Genomic DNA, 15,255 nt, shown 5'->3' on the forward strand with positions numbered 1-15,255 from the left:
AAGCATCGAAGGATAAATAAGAGAGATAACCACCGGGATAAATGTAAGGAAATTGATTTTTTTGCCAGTTCATACATGATTTAGTACGAAAGTATTGTGAATAATTGACGCTAAGCACTTACATATACAAGAGCATGGATTTTGTCGAATAACAATAAGCATCATCCTGAGTACCAATAAGCATTTTCTACAAATCTGCCAGTATATATATACACTAAGCCAATCATTTTACTATGTACCGGTCAGCATCTCCTGATTTAACATCGAGCAGCCTAAGTATTAAGCATAAATTTATGCAAAAAATACAATCAACAAATCAATCACCAATTAAACTTCAACCCATCGATGAACGTCAACAATCCATTCAAATTAATACAATTCGACCAATACCAACAATCCCTTCAAATTCAATTCATCAATGTCAACAAACCAGTCATCACACTCAATTTTTGCCTTGCCCACGACCTTGTCCTCGACCACGCGTCGCCCTCGCCCTCGACCTTACCCTTGCACACTAACACGTTTTCGTGCAACCATCTTAATACGACCCTTCAATGGTTGCGCATCAGCTTTTTCATCTTCAGCGCGTGCAATCTTAGCACCAACAGCAAGAAATGACCTCTCTTTCACATCCCCAATATTATGATTCTCCTCATGCAGTAAGATTTGTACACAATACCTTTTTTTCAACCTATCCAAAAATTCACGCCTGGCAATTTGCTCACAAACCTGCCCAGTCAAGTCAATGGGCCAGTTTTTCATGTAGAGCATAGTGAAAATACCACAACTGTGGATATCCGGCTGAATAACGTGGGGTGGCAACTCAACTATATAATGGGCATCCCACCGTAGGTCGGGAAATAATATCTTTGCAGCCCGTCGGAAATACCCAAAAAGTCGTTCAAAAATCACTGAGTTTGAATTCCATCCATCAACAACATTTAAGCTATTGAAATCAAAAAATTTCTTACGAAGAATGGACACGGAAAACAACACCCAATGGTTCGAACGACAGAATGGGAAAAAGAACTGCAATACAAAACCAACTTAGCATATCATAAAGCATCATATCATCATCTCAGCTTATTAAACTCAGTATTCCATATATACATAAAAAAACACTCACATTGTCAGCCTTTAAGCATTCAATCCGATCGTTGCCAAGGTATTTCATGTCCAACTGTCGTTCCCATTCCTTCACCAGTTCTTTGTCAGTTTTTCGGGGAAAATTATTCTCGATCTCAACGCACACCGTATACTACATGCATAGAAAAATATAGCATCAGATAAGTTCTGCCATAAGCATCAAATACTTAACGAGTTAGCATTATATATGATCAATAATTATCGTCGATACATATTTTATGCACATGTAAATATATACTCACAGCCACGTTGGATGATACACAAACTTGGGCATTGAAACACCGCTGTGCTTGCTTTCTCTTAAAGCTGATCTATTCAGAAAGGTACCAAATGCATCAACCACGTTGCTTGCAATGTCAGATGATGGACGTAAACTCTGGATATCATGCTTGAATATCACAGAGATTCCATCCGAAAAAATAATATCTCCCAAGTCAGCCGTTGATGCGCGCTGTAAATAAAATGCCCACTTGACAGTCCTCTCTTCCTCCTCACTCAACTTGAACACATCAAAAATACTGGAGGAAGTTTCATAGGGAGAACAGAAAACTTTCAATGGTAGTCGATCGCGATGAACTTTAGTTTCTTTTGTCTGGAGCTGGGGAAGGGATGACATTGGCGAGTGGATGTTTTCTCGTTCAATTGATTCATATAAAACAATTTCTTGCCAAATAAATTCTTTAGTCTTAAAAAAGCTTTTATATATGCAATTATAAAAAAAGCTAAAAGGCAATATATAATTAGTTATACCTTGCAAGTACTCAGCGTAATTTTGGTTGGCGAATCTTCCTTTGAAGGTCTGGCAGCATTCTCAAAATCCTGTGTTAACCCAAGTGAAAAAAGACTCATTGGGTCAACATCAATTTCTGCATCGTATTTTTGTTTCTTTGTGGGAGGTTCACAATCCGCTCCCTGAGTTTGCACTTGCTCCTATAACAATGATCAAGAATATATTCTTAATTAATTCAAAATATTAATTAATTAATAGTTATCTAGCAATGATCAATTACAAATACATGTTCAACATTTTTTTCATCATGGGCAAGTTCTTCCTCCAGAGGCAAATCGCACCTAACAAATTCCTGTGATAATAATCGGGATTAAGGTTTGTATACATTGCAATTGTACAAGAAAAACAATTGATATTATATAACATAACAAGATGAAAACAACAAACTCATACAACTTAAATCACATTCTCTACATTTTGTCCATGAAGACCTTCATCTTCATTGACAGCTTCCTCCAACCGGGGCAAATCACACTAAAAAAATTCCTATACAGTATTGGGGATTAAGGCTTATATACACTGCAATTGTATAAGAAAAGCAATGGATATACTACAGATCAACTCATAACATTGAAATCACTAACATTTTTTTTCAGAAATTTTTCTGCCATCAGCAATGTCATCTTCATGGCCCTCACACTTCTTGTATTCTTTCTTTAAATTGCGGAGTCTTTTGGACACCCGCATAATCTCATTCTTGTACCACTGTATCAAGGAATCAAGATAGCAATCCAAAATCACTACTTTAGCACTTCAGCAAATATTACTTAGTATACCATATTGGAACAATCAACAGAAAAAAACAAACAATATGTAATCATCCTACTCTGTATTAGTTAATGCATCAAATCCAACATCTCAGATATATTAATCCAGCATATCAAAAAGTGTTGATTAACATATCACAGTGGAACGCTGAACATGAAAAAACAAGCATGTATAATATTCTCCTCTGTATCAACTAATACATCAAAATCCAACACTTCAGAGATATTAAACAAGCATATCAACAATGATTGCTTAGCATATGAATGAGTATTGCTTATACCACAGTGGAGCAACCAGTAGGTAAAAACAAACAATATGTATACCATCATTCCCTGTACCAGTTAATGCATCAAATCTAGCATTTCAGAGATACTAACCCAACATAACAACAAGTATTGCTTAGCATATCACACTTGAACAATCAGGATGAAAAAACAAACATGTATACCACCCTCATCTGTATTAGCTAATACATCAAATCCAACATTTCAAATATATTAACCCATCATATCAATAAGTATTGCTTTGCATATCACAGTGGAACAATCAGCAGGCCAAATAAACTATGAACTCGGCATATTCAAAGTACATATTTCAAACTGGATGACAAAATCTAACATTTGTTGATTGAACTTTTTGAGGGCCGAAGAGCTTGGCAACATCTTCCAATGTTATTTTTCGCTTGAGATGACATGAAAAAAAGCACACACCGCATTTCTCGGTGTGGAACTTATCAAAAAACATATGCTGAAAATAAAAAAAAAATCGTATATTACACAATGAGAACAATAAAACGGAAAAGTAAACAAAGTGATTACGATATTTTAATTTACCATTAAGCAATGCATGTCCCCGGATGGCCTTCCACTGACCAAAGCTTTTTTCTTGAATGTTTTAGACATTGTATCCAGACCCTCCATAATCTTATCCCGAACAAAACCAGCCCAATTAAACTCATTTGCCAACTCCTTGGACTCAAGGAATTGGATTATGCGATGATTAATCTTCGCATTTGATATGGGTGTAAGCAAGACACACATGCAATACATTACATATATTCGCCAAAAATTAACATCACTCCTTAGTCTACAACTATCTAGTAACTCCTTTAACAAAGACTCAACTATATGTTTTTTATCCGTTCCTATGAGTTTCATGTCTAAACTAAATCTATCAGCAAAATTGTAAAAAAAATCAGACTCGTACAATGAAATAGGTTCCTTATTTTTGCCATATGGCAGCCCATAGACAACACCAACATCCCGATCAGTAATACACCACTTATTCCCATTAGATAGATGAAAGCACTCGCTATCAGGGTCCCAATAACTCAATAATTTCATGATAGGAGCCACGGGAATAGTCATTGGTTTCACATGGAACAATCCTTTAAAAGGGCTAGATTGAATATACCTCCAAATCGAATCCCGAGAAGATTTCTGTAAAGATTCGTTGAGTTGGGCGACCTTTCGGGGAATGCAAGGCAATTGAATGATTGGGTCTTTCGACATTGTTGATTGATTTCGAAGAGTTGCGATTACTCGGACTAGGTTTCGCGAACTCAAACTAAGGCTTTTCCAAAACTACAACAACAAGAACCACGATTTCACTTGGGTAACATGGAAGGAGAGAAACATTTAAGGAACGATTAAACATTCAATACTTACCGAATCTTGGGAGCAACCGGTGATGATGAAGTTAAGAATCCCGAGCGCGTCTGTGTCGTCGATTTGAAACGAGGCAGTGGGTTGAAGAAGTTGAAGACGAAGAATTGAAGTTGCAAACAAATTGATGACAATCTAGGATCGAGAGAACGAGATTGATGAAGAATGCGAATCGAAGAAGAATGCGAGAGAGAGATTGGTTTAAATCGCTACGAAGGAATGGTACGAGCCTAAACCCTTATACTTTTACTGTAAAATTACCATCCAGCCTCTATTTAATCTCAACCATTAAAATTTAATCTATTATGATATGTGGCTCATATTTTATCAGCATGGTATTGATGGGACCGAATCCGTACCCAAAACTAAAATCATAAGTAATAGAGCCCGCCATTGAAAAGCCCGGCCCAAATAAATATCGTATTGTATCCTAATTCCTATACAGGTAGTATCCTCCTCTAGGCTGCCAAATCAGGTCGGGTCGGGTCGATATAGAATCCAATGAAATGTTTGACTTTTCATCTTAACCCTGCCTAATACGTCGTCGTATCACGTATGTACCGGAATGGGTACCCGAACGCAGAAGCTCGTCCCGATGTGGGGCTATCATTGTCATGCACGTTTCTCAACTCTGTTTCATACCGACACAGCTGCTGAATCCAAGATCCCTCGCGTTCTTCCAAACGACCCTGTAATCGAGCCGCCCCTGCGCAAGGTATATTGCTCTCACCGTTTTCTCTGTTCCGTTTTATTCTGCTTCTTTTCTCTGATGGCGGGACGGTTCCAGCGCTGTATGATTTCGCGATTCGTTTTAGGTAAGGATGGCTTTGATATCCTACAATTGAATTCCTTTATTTGTCTTCAGATCTGGGGTTTTGTGGAATAGCTATTAAGGCAAGGGGTGGTTGTGTTATGACCGAGGGAGATGACGGATAATTGTACGAAAGAAGGGGCTTCGGCAGGGTATGATGGGGGCTTTTTGCCTGTGGAACTTGGAGATGCTGAGGGAGCTGGCTATTCAGTTGCTCAGGTGGCTTCTCTTTCAATAGTTTATCATTTTTGTGTAGTTTTGAAGTTTGTTGTCCAGGAATCGTGTTCTCTATGCAAATCAGTATCCAGTATTCCAAGGCAGACCGCCAAATGTTATTAGACGATTCTTTTTGTGTATAATGTATAAAATTGTTGTAGAGTTGGTAACAACTTTCAGTAGTATTGTACTAAATGGATTAACTATGTACTGCTCAACTAATTGGATTAACTATGTTACATTTTAAGATGCTGGGAGTTGAGTGGGTGGTGCATCAATGCACTTGTAGAGCAGACCTTTTGACTGACATGATATGTGGGTGATAGTGCGGCGTCGAGTTAAATGTTGCGTGCGAATCAAGTGGAATCACTCAAACTCTTGATCATATTTATAGCAGCACACATCACATTTTCACCATAAATTAGGCAGTGGAACCTTTAAATAAATTTAAGCTTTGTATTTGAGGGTAATTAACATTTTAATATTTCTGACGATCTTCAATTTTCTTTTTTCCAATGTTATTATGCACCATAAGGGTCAATTTTGTGCTGGTGATAAAAACATGAGTCATGAAAAATGTGTCAATGTATTTTGTTCATATTACCTGTTATTTCTCTAACTTCATATAACAGTGCACTTGAGATATATATCTCTGTCATTAACAGGCACAATCTTTTTGCCCTTGATAGGATAATCCTGTTTTAGAACCCCGATTCTTGTGTGTGTGTGTGTATGCAAGTTTGTGAAGTACACATTGATCATTGATGACAATTATGGAACTTAGAAACACACTAAAGCATAAATCACTTTTTCAACATGAACTTTAGTGAAATGCCATTTATAAAATAATGATGTGGTTTCAATCAGAAGTATGATTCAGGATGTTTCCTAGCTATCTGCCTACATTTGGGTGGTAGCTGTTTATCCTTTTTCCCGGGAAATATTTGCATATTTTTTTTGGAAGGGATGGAATTGTCAAGAATTTGTTTCTCTCATGCTAGTGTTGATACTACAGAGCCAAGCCAAAAAGAAAGAAATGATGGCACATAGCATATGTTTTAGTTTGTGAAATAACTTGAGAATTCTGTGGGTTGTGGTGGGATTTGGCAATGCAGGTGGATCCCACTGCCCAGAATAGTGTGAAAGCATTGGATAGAAAGATATCAGAAGATGTGGGAAGGGATGATACATTTGTTGATTGTCCAGATGAGATAGAAACTTCTGATTCTCAACAAAATACCGATGAGAAGGATAACCAACTTGATGACCAACCTAATGAATCAAACAGTGGGATCAATGTCCAAAAATTGGTCACCGAGATAGAAAATTTGCGTGATATGAATGATAATGCTGTTGCTGAGAAAGAAAGATTGGCGCAAGAATACGAGGTTCAATCTTGAATGCATTTGCTGTGTTTAATCTATTTATGTATTGCTTGCATAAATAATATTGTAATATTCATGCAGGAAGAAAGGGCAGAGCTTGTGAGAGAACTCACAAACCTTTGCTATCAGTTGAAGATCCCAAATGAGGCACAGACTATGCCAGGTGAAAATGTTAATGGAGTAGTTGATCATCATGCAGTGGCTTGGGATAAGATCACTATGGGATCTGGTGACTCTCCACATGATATTATTAGTGAGTGCTCTCGACTCCTGAAAATTGTTTTGGAAGATCATAAACAAGCTGTGGAAAAATCTAGAGAATTTGATTCTGTGCTATATAGTAAAGATCAGGAAATTCATCTTCTCAATGCTAAGGTTGCTGAGTTGTCTGAATCTGTCTCAACTTCAAAAAAGGAACAGTTATCACAGTGGTATGAAGTTCAATACAGTGAAGAAATTGTTAACAGGATATTAGCGATGTTTAACATGATGCACCGTCAAGATGATCAGTTAGATGGATCGCTTACTGAAAAAATTTCCAAAATTGAGTACTTTGTTACTGTTTTAGCTGAGAAATATAATAATTTTCTCTCTGAAAGTTACCAGCTTAGGGAAGCTATGAATGAGGTTGGATTAGAGTTCAGATTGACTGATGAAATTGAAACCTTTTCCCTGGCACGTGACAAAATTCTTGAACTTGGAAGGAAGGAGCAGAATCTGCATCATGAGCTAAGCAGCTTAGAAGATGAAAATAGAAAATTGACGGAACAGCTTGAGAAACAGAGATTAGCTGCTGAAAACCTAAATGAGGAAATCGAAAGACTGCATGCTGAAGTTGAACAAGAAAAAAATCGATATTCCAACACAAAAGAGAAGCTTAGCATAGCCGTGACCAAAGGAAAGGCACTGGTACAGCATAGGGACTCCCTGAAGCAATTGTTAGCAGAGAAATCAAGTGAGTTGGAAAAATGTGCAATTGAATTGCAAGAGAAGTCAGCTGCTTTGGAGGCTGCAGAGAAGACAAAGGACTTGTTTGAGAAGGCTGAACAATTTTCTGCTTCGCTACAGCAATCACTGATGGAAAAGGACGCCATTATTAAAAATTGTGAAGAAATATTATCTGAAAGTGTGGCCTCAGAAGATCTACAACAAACTGATATAACTGGTAGAATCAGATGGCTTGCAGATGAGAACAAGTCGTTAAAGGCTGTAGCTCATCAATATCATAAACTAAATGATGCATTATCATCACTTGATTTCCCAGAAACAGTGGCATCAAATGAATTAGTTGCCCGTGTCCAATGGCTTGCCCAATCATTTTATCTGTCTAATGAAGAAGCTGCAAGGTTGCAATCTGAGATAAAAACAACAAAAGATGCTGCGTCTTGGGAGATTGATCGACTCACTACTTCTCTTCTTTCAGAAATGCAAGAGAGAAGTTATATTCTTGCAGAACTGGAGGACCTAAGAAACAAATATGAAGCATGTGAAAAGTCACAACATGAGTTAGCTGAAGGTAGAGTAGCTCTGAATAATGAGGTTGATCACCTTAAAAAATCTATCTCAGCTGAATTGCAGGAGAAGAGCCATCTTCAATTGGAGTTAGAGAACTTGAAACGCAGTCATGAAGAAGTTGTTCAAAAAGAATATATAGCCTCTTTGGAGAAGCATAAGCTTGTCAGCAGGTTACTAGATGTATCTGGAATTGCTGCTGATAATCATGAAGATGTAAATCCTGAGCATGCTGACGTAGTAAGCATTTTAGATAAGTGCCTTGAAAAGGTTAGAGAAGATTCATGTCCCTCTGAACCATCTGTTGTTGAGTTTGACAAGTTAGAAAAATTCAAGAGTCTTCTGTACTTGACAGATCAGGAAATGAGTCTGTACAAGCTTATTGTTGAGGAAGATACATTGGTTAGAGGACAACTGAGTAATTTGACTCACGACTTAGAAATAAAGGATCAAGAACTTGATGCCCTGAAGGAAGAGAAATCTGGCTTGCAGAGAAGCCTTGATCAATTGGAGGACAGATGTGCTTTACTTAAGGAAAAGTTGTCTCTGGCAGTCAAAAAAGGCAAGGGGCTTGTTCAAGATCGGGAAACAATGAAAGGTTCTTTGAATGAAAAAGATGCTGAAATTGACAGATTGAATGCCGAACTGCAGCAATACTTAGCTAAATGCACTGAATTCCAGGATCAAGTTACTAAAATGACCCTTGATTTAGAATCTAAAGCATTGCTAGAGACAGAGCTTGTCACTGTGAAGGAACATGCAGATCAACTGGAGCATTTCATAGCCGAAAGAAGTAGTATGCTACAAAAGATAATGGAGTCTATTGAAGGTATTAGTACCGCCACTAGTTTAACTTTTGAAGAACCCATGGAAAAGATAAATTATATTGCTGGATATATTAATGAACTTGAAGTTTCAAAGATGGAGATGCAGCAGGAACTGAGTAAAGTAAAGGATGAAGCCAGTTCACTGTACAACAAATTGTCAGAAGCTGAGACTAGGTTAATGACAGTGGAAGGTGCCTTATCTGCTGCAGAAACATTTAAATCTCAATTATTGGGTGAGAAGGAGGAGCTTGAAGTTTCCATGGCTCATCTGGAAGAGGAATTAGAAAAGGTAAGTGCGAAAGCATCTTCTCATTTAAGTCAAATTGAAGAGCTTTCTGCAAGTAAAAGAGAACTTGAAGAAGCTTTGTCTGTAGCTGAGGATAATATTTTGAAGTTCATGAAAGAGAGCAAAATAGCTGAAGAAAGCAGAATCCTTACTGAAGAGCAGCTACAGAAATTGAAAGAGGAATTTCAAAAGCAAAATGAGGAAGCTTTTTCTCATGTAAGCAAGTTTGAAGAGCTTTCATCAAATAGAAGGGCACTTGAAGATGCTCTCTCACAAGCAGAAAATAAAGTGTCTAGGTTAATGAGTGAGAGGGAGACGGCAATAGAAAGTAAAATTCTTGCTGAAGAGCAGCTACAGAAATTAAAAGATGATTATTCTGGATATGTTACAAAGCTTGCTGATGCTGACAAAACTATTCAATCTCTTGAAGATGCATTGGCTCAGTCGAGGAAGAATTCTTCAGAACTTGCTGAAGAACATAGCAAGGCAGAAATTGGCAGGGCTGATTTGGACAGTGAGCTGAAGAAACTCAGAGAAGAAGTTGATTCATATGCTATCAAGCTTTCTGATGCCTCCCTAACAATCAACACACTTGAGGGTGCCTTGAAAAAGGCAGAGAGCAACATCTCTGATCTTGTTGAAGAAAAGAAAAATGCTGAACAGGAGATTTTGGCGCTGTCCTCTAAGTTGAAATCTTGTATGGAAGAATTAGCTGAAACTCATGGTAGCAAAGAAAATCTATCTCTGGAGCTCTCTGGTCAACTTAGCCGTCTTCATGTAACTCTCAAAGATGACACACTTGCATCCTCTCTGGGACAATGTTTTGAGAGAAAATTTCAGAACCTAAGCAACATGGAGTCTCTGCTTTCTGAGATGTGGGAATATATCCAGAAAATGGACTCTAACATGGAACAAAACAGTCCTGCCATAAAGGTATATATATATTGGTCTTTGTATTTGACATGCTCTCTTAACTATTGGTTGTGACATCTGCTCTGCACATTTCAAAGTTATCATGCATTGCAATTTTTTGCTTCTTAATAATAAATTATTGAGCATTTTGTCTGAATCTAATGAGTTACTACATCTCCATTTTTTTGTAGGATGATGCTTCATTTTCCACTCTGGTGTCTAGACCGGATACTACTATGAGCCTGGAGTCAGATAACGATGGATCTGCAACTGACAGCGAGAATATTTCATCTCATATTGAGAAGTTGAATGAGGGATTCCATCTAAAAAGCAAGGTATTGGTTAATAAATGTGATAGCTTATCTGCACATATGGATGAATCGATTGCATTTCTCTCAAGAAGATTACACAGAATGAAGGATAGAATTTTAGGTATAATAAACGAAACAAAAGATATCAAGCAACAGGTGAAAGACATAGAAACATACAAGCAAAGGCAAGAGGACGCGGTGTCTTTGCTGGATGGTGATATAAGAATTCTACTTTCTGCTTGTACTGATGCCACTCAGACGCTGGAATTGAATGTGCAAAAACGTGTAATGGAACTGAGATCTTCCCTTGAATCCGTAAAACTAGATGACATATTATCCTCAGAGTTGGGTGCACTTGAGGATGTACCAGCTTTAGGACTTGCTTCTGATTCTGCCAAAATAGCTGAGAAGTTATTACTTGTGGCCAAACAGAATCAAAATCTTACCGAAGTTTTTCAGGCCGCAATAAATAAGTTGGCAAGTATTATAGAAGATATGCAGGAGAAAATGAAAGAATCTCAAGTAACTTGTGATGAAGTGAAGAGAGAAAGAGATCAATACAAAGACACCATCTCAAAATTGGAGGGTGATCTGAAGGCACATCAAGATATTTCTGATGTAATGAGTGCTCAACTCAATGGCTATAGGGAGAAAGAGGATAAACTACGAAAAAGAGAGAAAGAATTATCTACTGCATTGTCCAAAGTTCAAGGTATTTGTCCCTGCATCAAAATAGATTAGATTTGTGCTATCTGCTTCTTGTACCAACACTTTTCTGTTTCTTTATTATTGAATTTGCAAATTTCTCACTTATTGATGAGTGATGAATTTGTTTCAGAATTTGAAGGCTCTCCTTTGTCAGCATCTCAAGTTAAACTGATTGTGGATAAGGTGAATGGGGTTGAGTTCATGGATGTTGATTTCCCTGTTCAAGAGTCACATGATTCAGCGAATGTAAGTAAGCTGTTCCATGTACTTGAGACTTTCAGTGCATGTCAGCAGAAGGTGCAGATACTCTCTCGTGATAATGAAGAGTTGCAATCCGTAGTTGATTCACAGATTCTTGAAATTGAATCTCTGAAGAGGCAAGTTGAAGATCATTTGGATAACAAGAAAGATCCCAAAATTTTGAACAAGTTGTTTGAAGTTGAGTCAGGTTTGCAGAATATTGTCCGAAAGCTTGGGGGCAGTGATTTGTTGAAAGATATAAAAGGAGATGAGGAAATACAGCTGCTGCCCTTGCTTGACAAATTAGTTAATACCACAATGATAGAATTTGATGGTTTGAAATTAAAAAATGAAGAACTTGGCTCCAAATTGCTGGGTACCCAGAAAGTTGTGGATGATTTGTCAAACAAGATTAAATTCTTTGAAGATTCTAACCAGGCCAGAGTTGTTCCAACAGAGATAGGCCCAGACACAGGAACCTCCTTGTCTTCTCAGTCTGAGATATCAGAAATGCAAGATGTGGTAATAAATTTATATTGCTATAGTGAAATCTATCTACTTTTTGCCCACACCTCTAATTTGCCCCTTTTTACGGCAAGATACAAATAAATTCCATGTGCTAGGTGAAAGAGTGTGATCTAACTGCTTTTCAGAATTTAATCCTTTGCACATTTGAAGTTTTAATTCCTTAATATTTTTCTAAGTGAAGCCTGTATAATGTATACTGGTGTGTTTCTTTGGCTAACCTTATTTAATCTCTATTATTTACATTTTTTTTTTTCTCAAAAACATCAAATTAAATATCTATTTTTTTATATTACATATGCAGCAACCGTTACCTTCAGAGATCTGTAAATACAATCACCATCTGTTTCAAAAATTTATCAATAAAGTCCATTATGTATTATTTTCCTCAGTATCATATATAGTACATGATGGTTACCTACTCTAGGATTTGCAGGCAGCACTTGGTAAGAGCAACAATATGCCTCCAGTCCCATATGCAGCTCATGTACGTACGTTGAGGAAGGGTTCAAGCGATCACCTTGCACTAAATATTGATTCCGATTCAGAAAGATTGATAGGCAATAAAGAATCAGATGAAGATAAAGGTAAGTACTTGAAGAACTGATAATTGAGATTGTACCTCTTGCATTGTGGGCTCACTTTGAATTCTTCCATGAAGGTCATGTATTTAAATCCTTGAACACATCTGGTCTGATTCCGAGACAGGGAAGAACAGTTGCTGATCGAGTTGATGGAATATGGTAAAATTTCCATATCATCTATAAGCATACATACATGTGTTGTCATAAGCATTAGACATCTTGGAAAGTACTGATTTCTTGAAATTGGAAGTCAACTATCTGATTCTTCACAGATCAATTGTTCTGATGCTTGTTTCTGTCGTTGCCCAGGGTATCTGGTAGTCGGGCTTTGATGAATCACCCAAGGGGGCGGCTAGGACTCATTGCTTATTGCATTGTCGTGCACATTTGGTTATTCGGCACTGTTTTATAACACAGTGGCTAAGATGTATATATATATATATATAAATATATAGGCACATATATTAATTTAGATGAATAGAAGAGAGGTTCTACATTGTGATTCTTTTTCTCACTCCTACACATTGCTACACGATTGTAAATGTTCGTGTGTCGCCTAGTTTGATTCTCAGCAATCCAATATTTGGGATTCTGAGAATCATTTGAAAAACTAAATATGTTCTGTAATGAAGATGCTGCTTTATCCATACATACATGTAATTCAAGAAATACTATAACTTAGTTTGTTTTGCCCAAATTCCTCCTTTGATTTATTCATAGAGAGTATTTTTTTCTATGGAATAAAACCTGCAGTTTCTTATCTTAAAAAATATCAGCAGCATTCAGTTTCAACGATCATCCAAAAATATTATTTGATCTTGTAAAAATATTAGTATGAGTATCACATATATATTATTTATGTAGTTGAAGAATACGAAGGAAAACAGAGTCTGTCCATGTGTATTTGTTGTGCATTGAAAACTTTTGGAACTAATGATTCAACAAAAAACAAAGTGAGGTATATAATAGACAGTGGAGCAATGTCTGATTCAAAGTTAAAATATTCCAAATATTGTTATGATTGTAGAGCAATGATTTTATAGCAATACTTGTGACGAAGGGTATAGATTTTTTAGTTGGCTCTATTCTTAGCTAGCTTTCCATATCTATATATATATATATATATTATACACTTTTCTTGCTCTACTCTTTTTCTTTTCTCTTTTTTCAGTAGACACTACCAAACACTTTGGTGGATGTATTGTATCCGCATCATACACCACCATCATTGTTTATATATGTATATATATATTTGGATTGAAACGAGAGAAAAAATTAATTCATTTTGATAACACGAGAATTTAAGAGAATCAAAATATTAAATTTTATTGATAATCAAGGAAGAATTACTCTTTCTGGCCAAGCCGAAGCCGTGAAGCTAAAGGAAATCATAATACTAATAATATCTCAAAATAATACTTAAAATACTAGGGCAAAAGTACTATGGACATAGGCCCGACCAACTTAACAATTTATTCAAAATAATCAAATAAAAAAAATAAAGAACTAAGGTATTTAATAATAAATTTAGGCTTCAGGCCATTGCAACAACTTCGTCATGAATAAACTTTTGGCTGCACCCACCACGTATCAACTGCATCTCCCTTAAGAACTACCTTGTCCTCAAGGCAAGAGGTTGGGAACTGAGCACAAAATTGTTCATCGTCAATACAAGTCGTATCATCTAGATGAAGACCGCGTCACTGAATCAAGACTTGAGGAACCATACTTCCGGCAAGTTTGATTCCAAAACAACTTCAGGATCGTAAACAAGCAGCTGCTCGACCTCTAGGCTTTCGGGTAAATGAGGCTTGACTAGGTGATTGCTCAACACTCGACGAAGTTGAGATATATGAAACACATGATGGATACGGCTAGTAGCTGGCAAATCCAGCTTATATGCGACTTTTCCCACGCGGCGAAGGACGCGGAATGGTCCATAAAATTTGGGGATGAGCTTGTGATGGGTGCCTTGGAGCAAGCTACCTTGGCGATAGGGTCTGACCTTCAAGAATACCAAGTCACCAACCTGGAAGGTGAGCTCACGGCGATGGGCGTTGGCTACCCACACCTTGCGATGTTGAGCACGCTCCAAGTGGTATTTCAACTGTCGCAGAACTGCCTAGCCCCCGTCAAGCAACTCTGAAGCTGCACCAACCCGGCATTCCTCTGGTAATAAACTATGCAGTGTGGGTGGCAGTCAGCCATAGACGGTCGAGAAGGGAGTAGTGGCAGCGGCAGTGTGGAAGGGAGTGTTGTACCATAACTCAGCCCATGGAAGGCAGGCTGCCGATTTTCGGGGTTGTTCCGAGCAAAAACAACGAAGGTATGTCTCTAGTGTGCGATTCAAGACTTCAATTTGGCCGTCAGTATCTGGGTGGTATGCCGAGCTGCGCAAGGTCACCTGCTGCCCCGCGAAATAGTATTGCATCTCCAAGGCTTCCCAATCCATCTGAATTTTTCCTAATGTCTTGAGCCATGCGATACCCAATATTATATCCACCCCACCAAGAAGAAATACGTGACAGTCTGCCTACACTTCTGCTCCATCGATTTGTATACTCAATTTC

The 15,255-nt window shown here is 37.6% G+C and overlaps 1 protein-coding gene across 2 annotated transcripts; it reads left to right on the forward strand.

Annotated features, from left to right (window-relative positions):
* The first annotated feature begins 4,921 nt into the window (after nucleotides 1–4,921).
* LOC127241271 (trans-Golgi network-localized SYP41-interacting protein 1) lies at nucleotides 4,922–13,366 on the forward strand. Of its 2 annotated transcripts, none has more exons than XM_051260204.1 (9): nucleotides 4,922–5,083; nucleotides 5,234–5,398; nucleotides 6,511–6,783; nucleotides 6,862–10,338; nucleotides 10,509–11,340; nucleotides 11,467–12,098; nucleotides 12,529–12,688; nucleotides 12,763–12,844; nucleotides 12,995–13,366. In XM_051260204.1, the coding sequence occupies exons 2-9, from the start codon at nucleotides 5,294–5,296 to the stop codon at nucleotides 13,095–13,097; spliced, it is 5,664 nt and encodes a 1,887-aa protein (XP_051116161.1). In that variant the 5' UTR covers nucleotides 4,922–5,083; nucleotides 5,234–5,293; the 3' UTR covers nucleotides 13,098–13,366. The 2 variants fall into 2 exon arrangements, with proteins under 2 accessions (XP_051116161.1, XP_051116162.1); XM_051260205.1 differs by having other exon boundaries at nucleotides 12,538–12,688.
* The last annotated feature ends 1,889 nt before the right edge of the window (nucleotides 13,367–15,255 follow it).

The sequence above is a fragment of the Andrographis paniculata genome, unplaced genomic scaffold, assembly GCF_009805555.1.
Source record: "Andrographis paniculata isolate CXL003 unplaced genomic scaffold, ASM980555v1 Contig82END, whole genome shotgun sequence".
Taxonomy (NCBI): Eukaryota; Viridiplantae; Streptophyta; class Magnoliopsida; order Lamiales; family Acanthaceae; genus Andrographis; species Andrographis paniculata.

Excerpts from the sequence above, each read along its gene's own strand:
- LOC127241271 (XM_051260204.1), top strand. The coding sequence starts at position 5,294 with ATGACGGATAATTGTACGAAAGAAGGGGCTTCGGCAGGGTATGATGGG. Across the intron at positions 5,399-6,510 it reads CTGGCTATTCAGTTGCTCAG|GTGGATCCCACTGCCCAGAA; the intron begins GTGGCTTCTCTT and ends TTGGCAATGCAG. Across the intron at positions 6,784-6,861 it reads GATTGGCGCAAGAATACGAG|GAAGAAAGGGCAGAGCTTGT; the intron begins GTTCAATCTTGA and ends ATATTCATGCAG.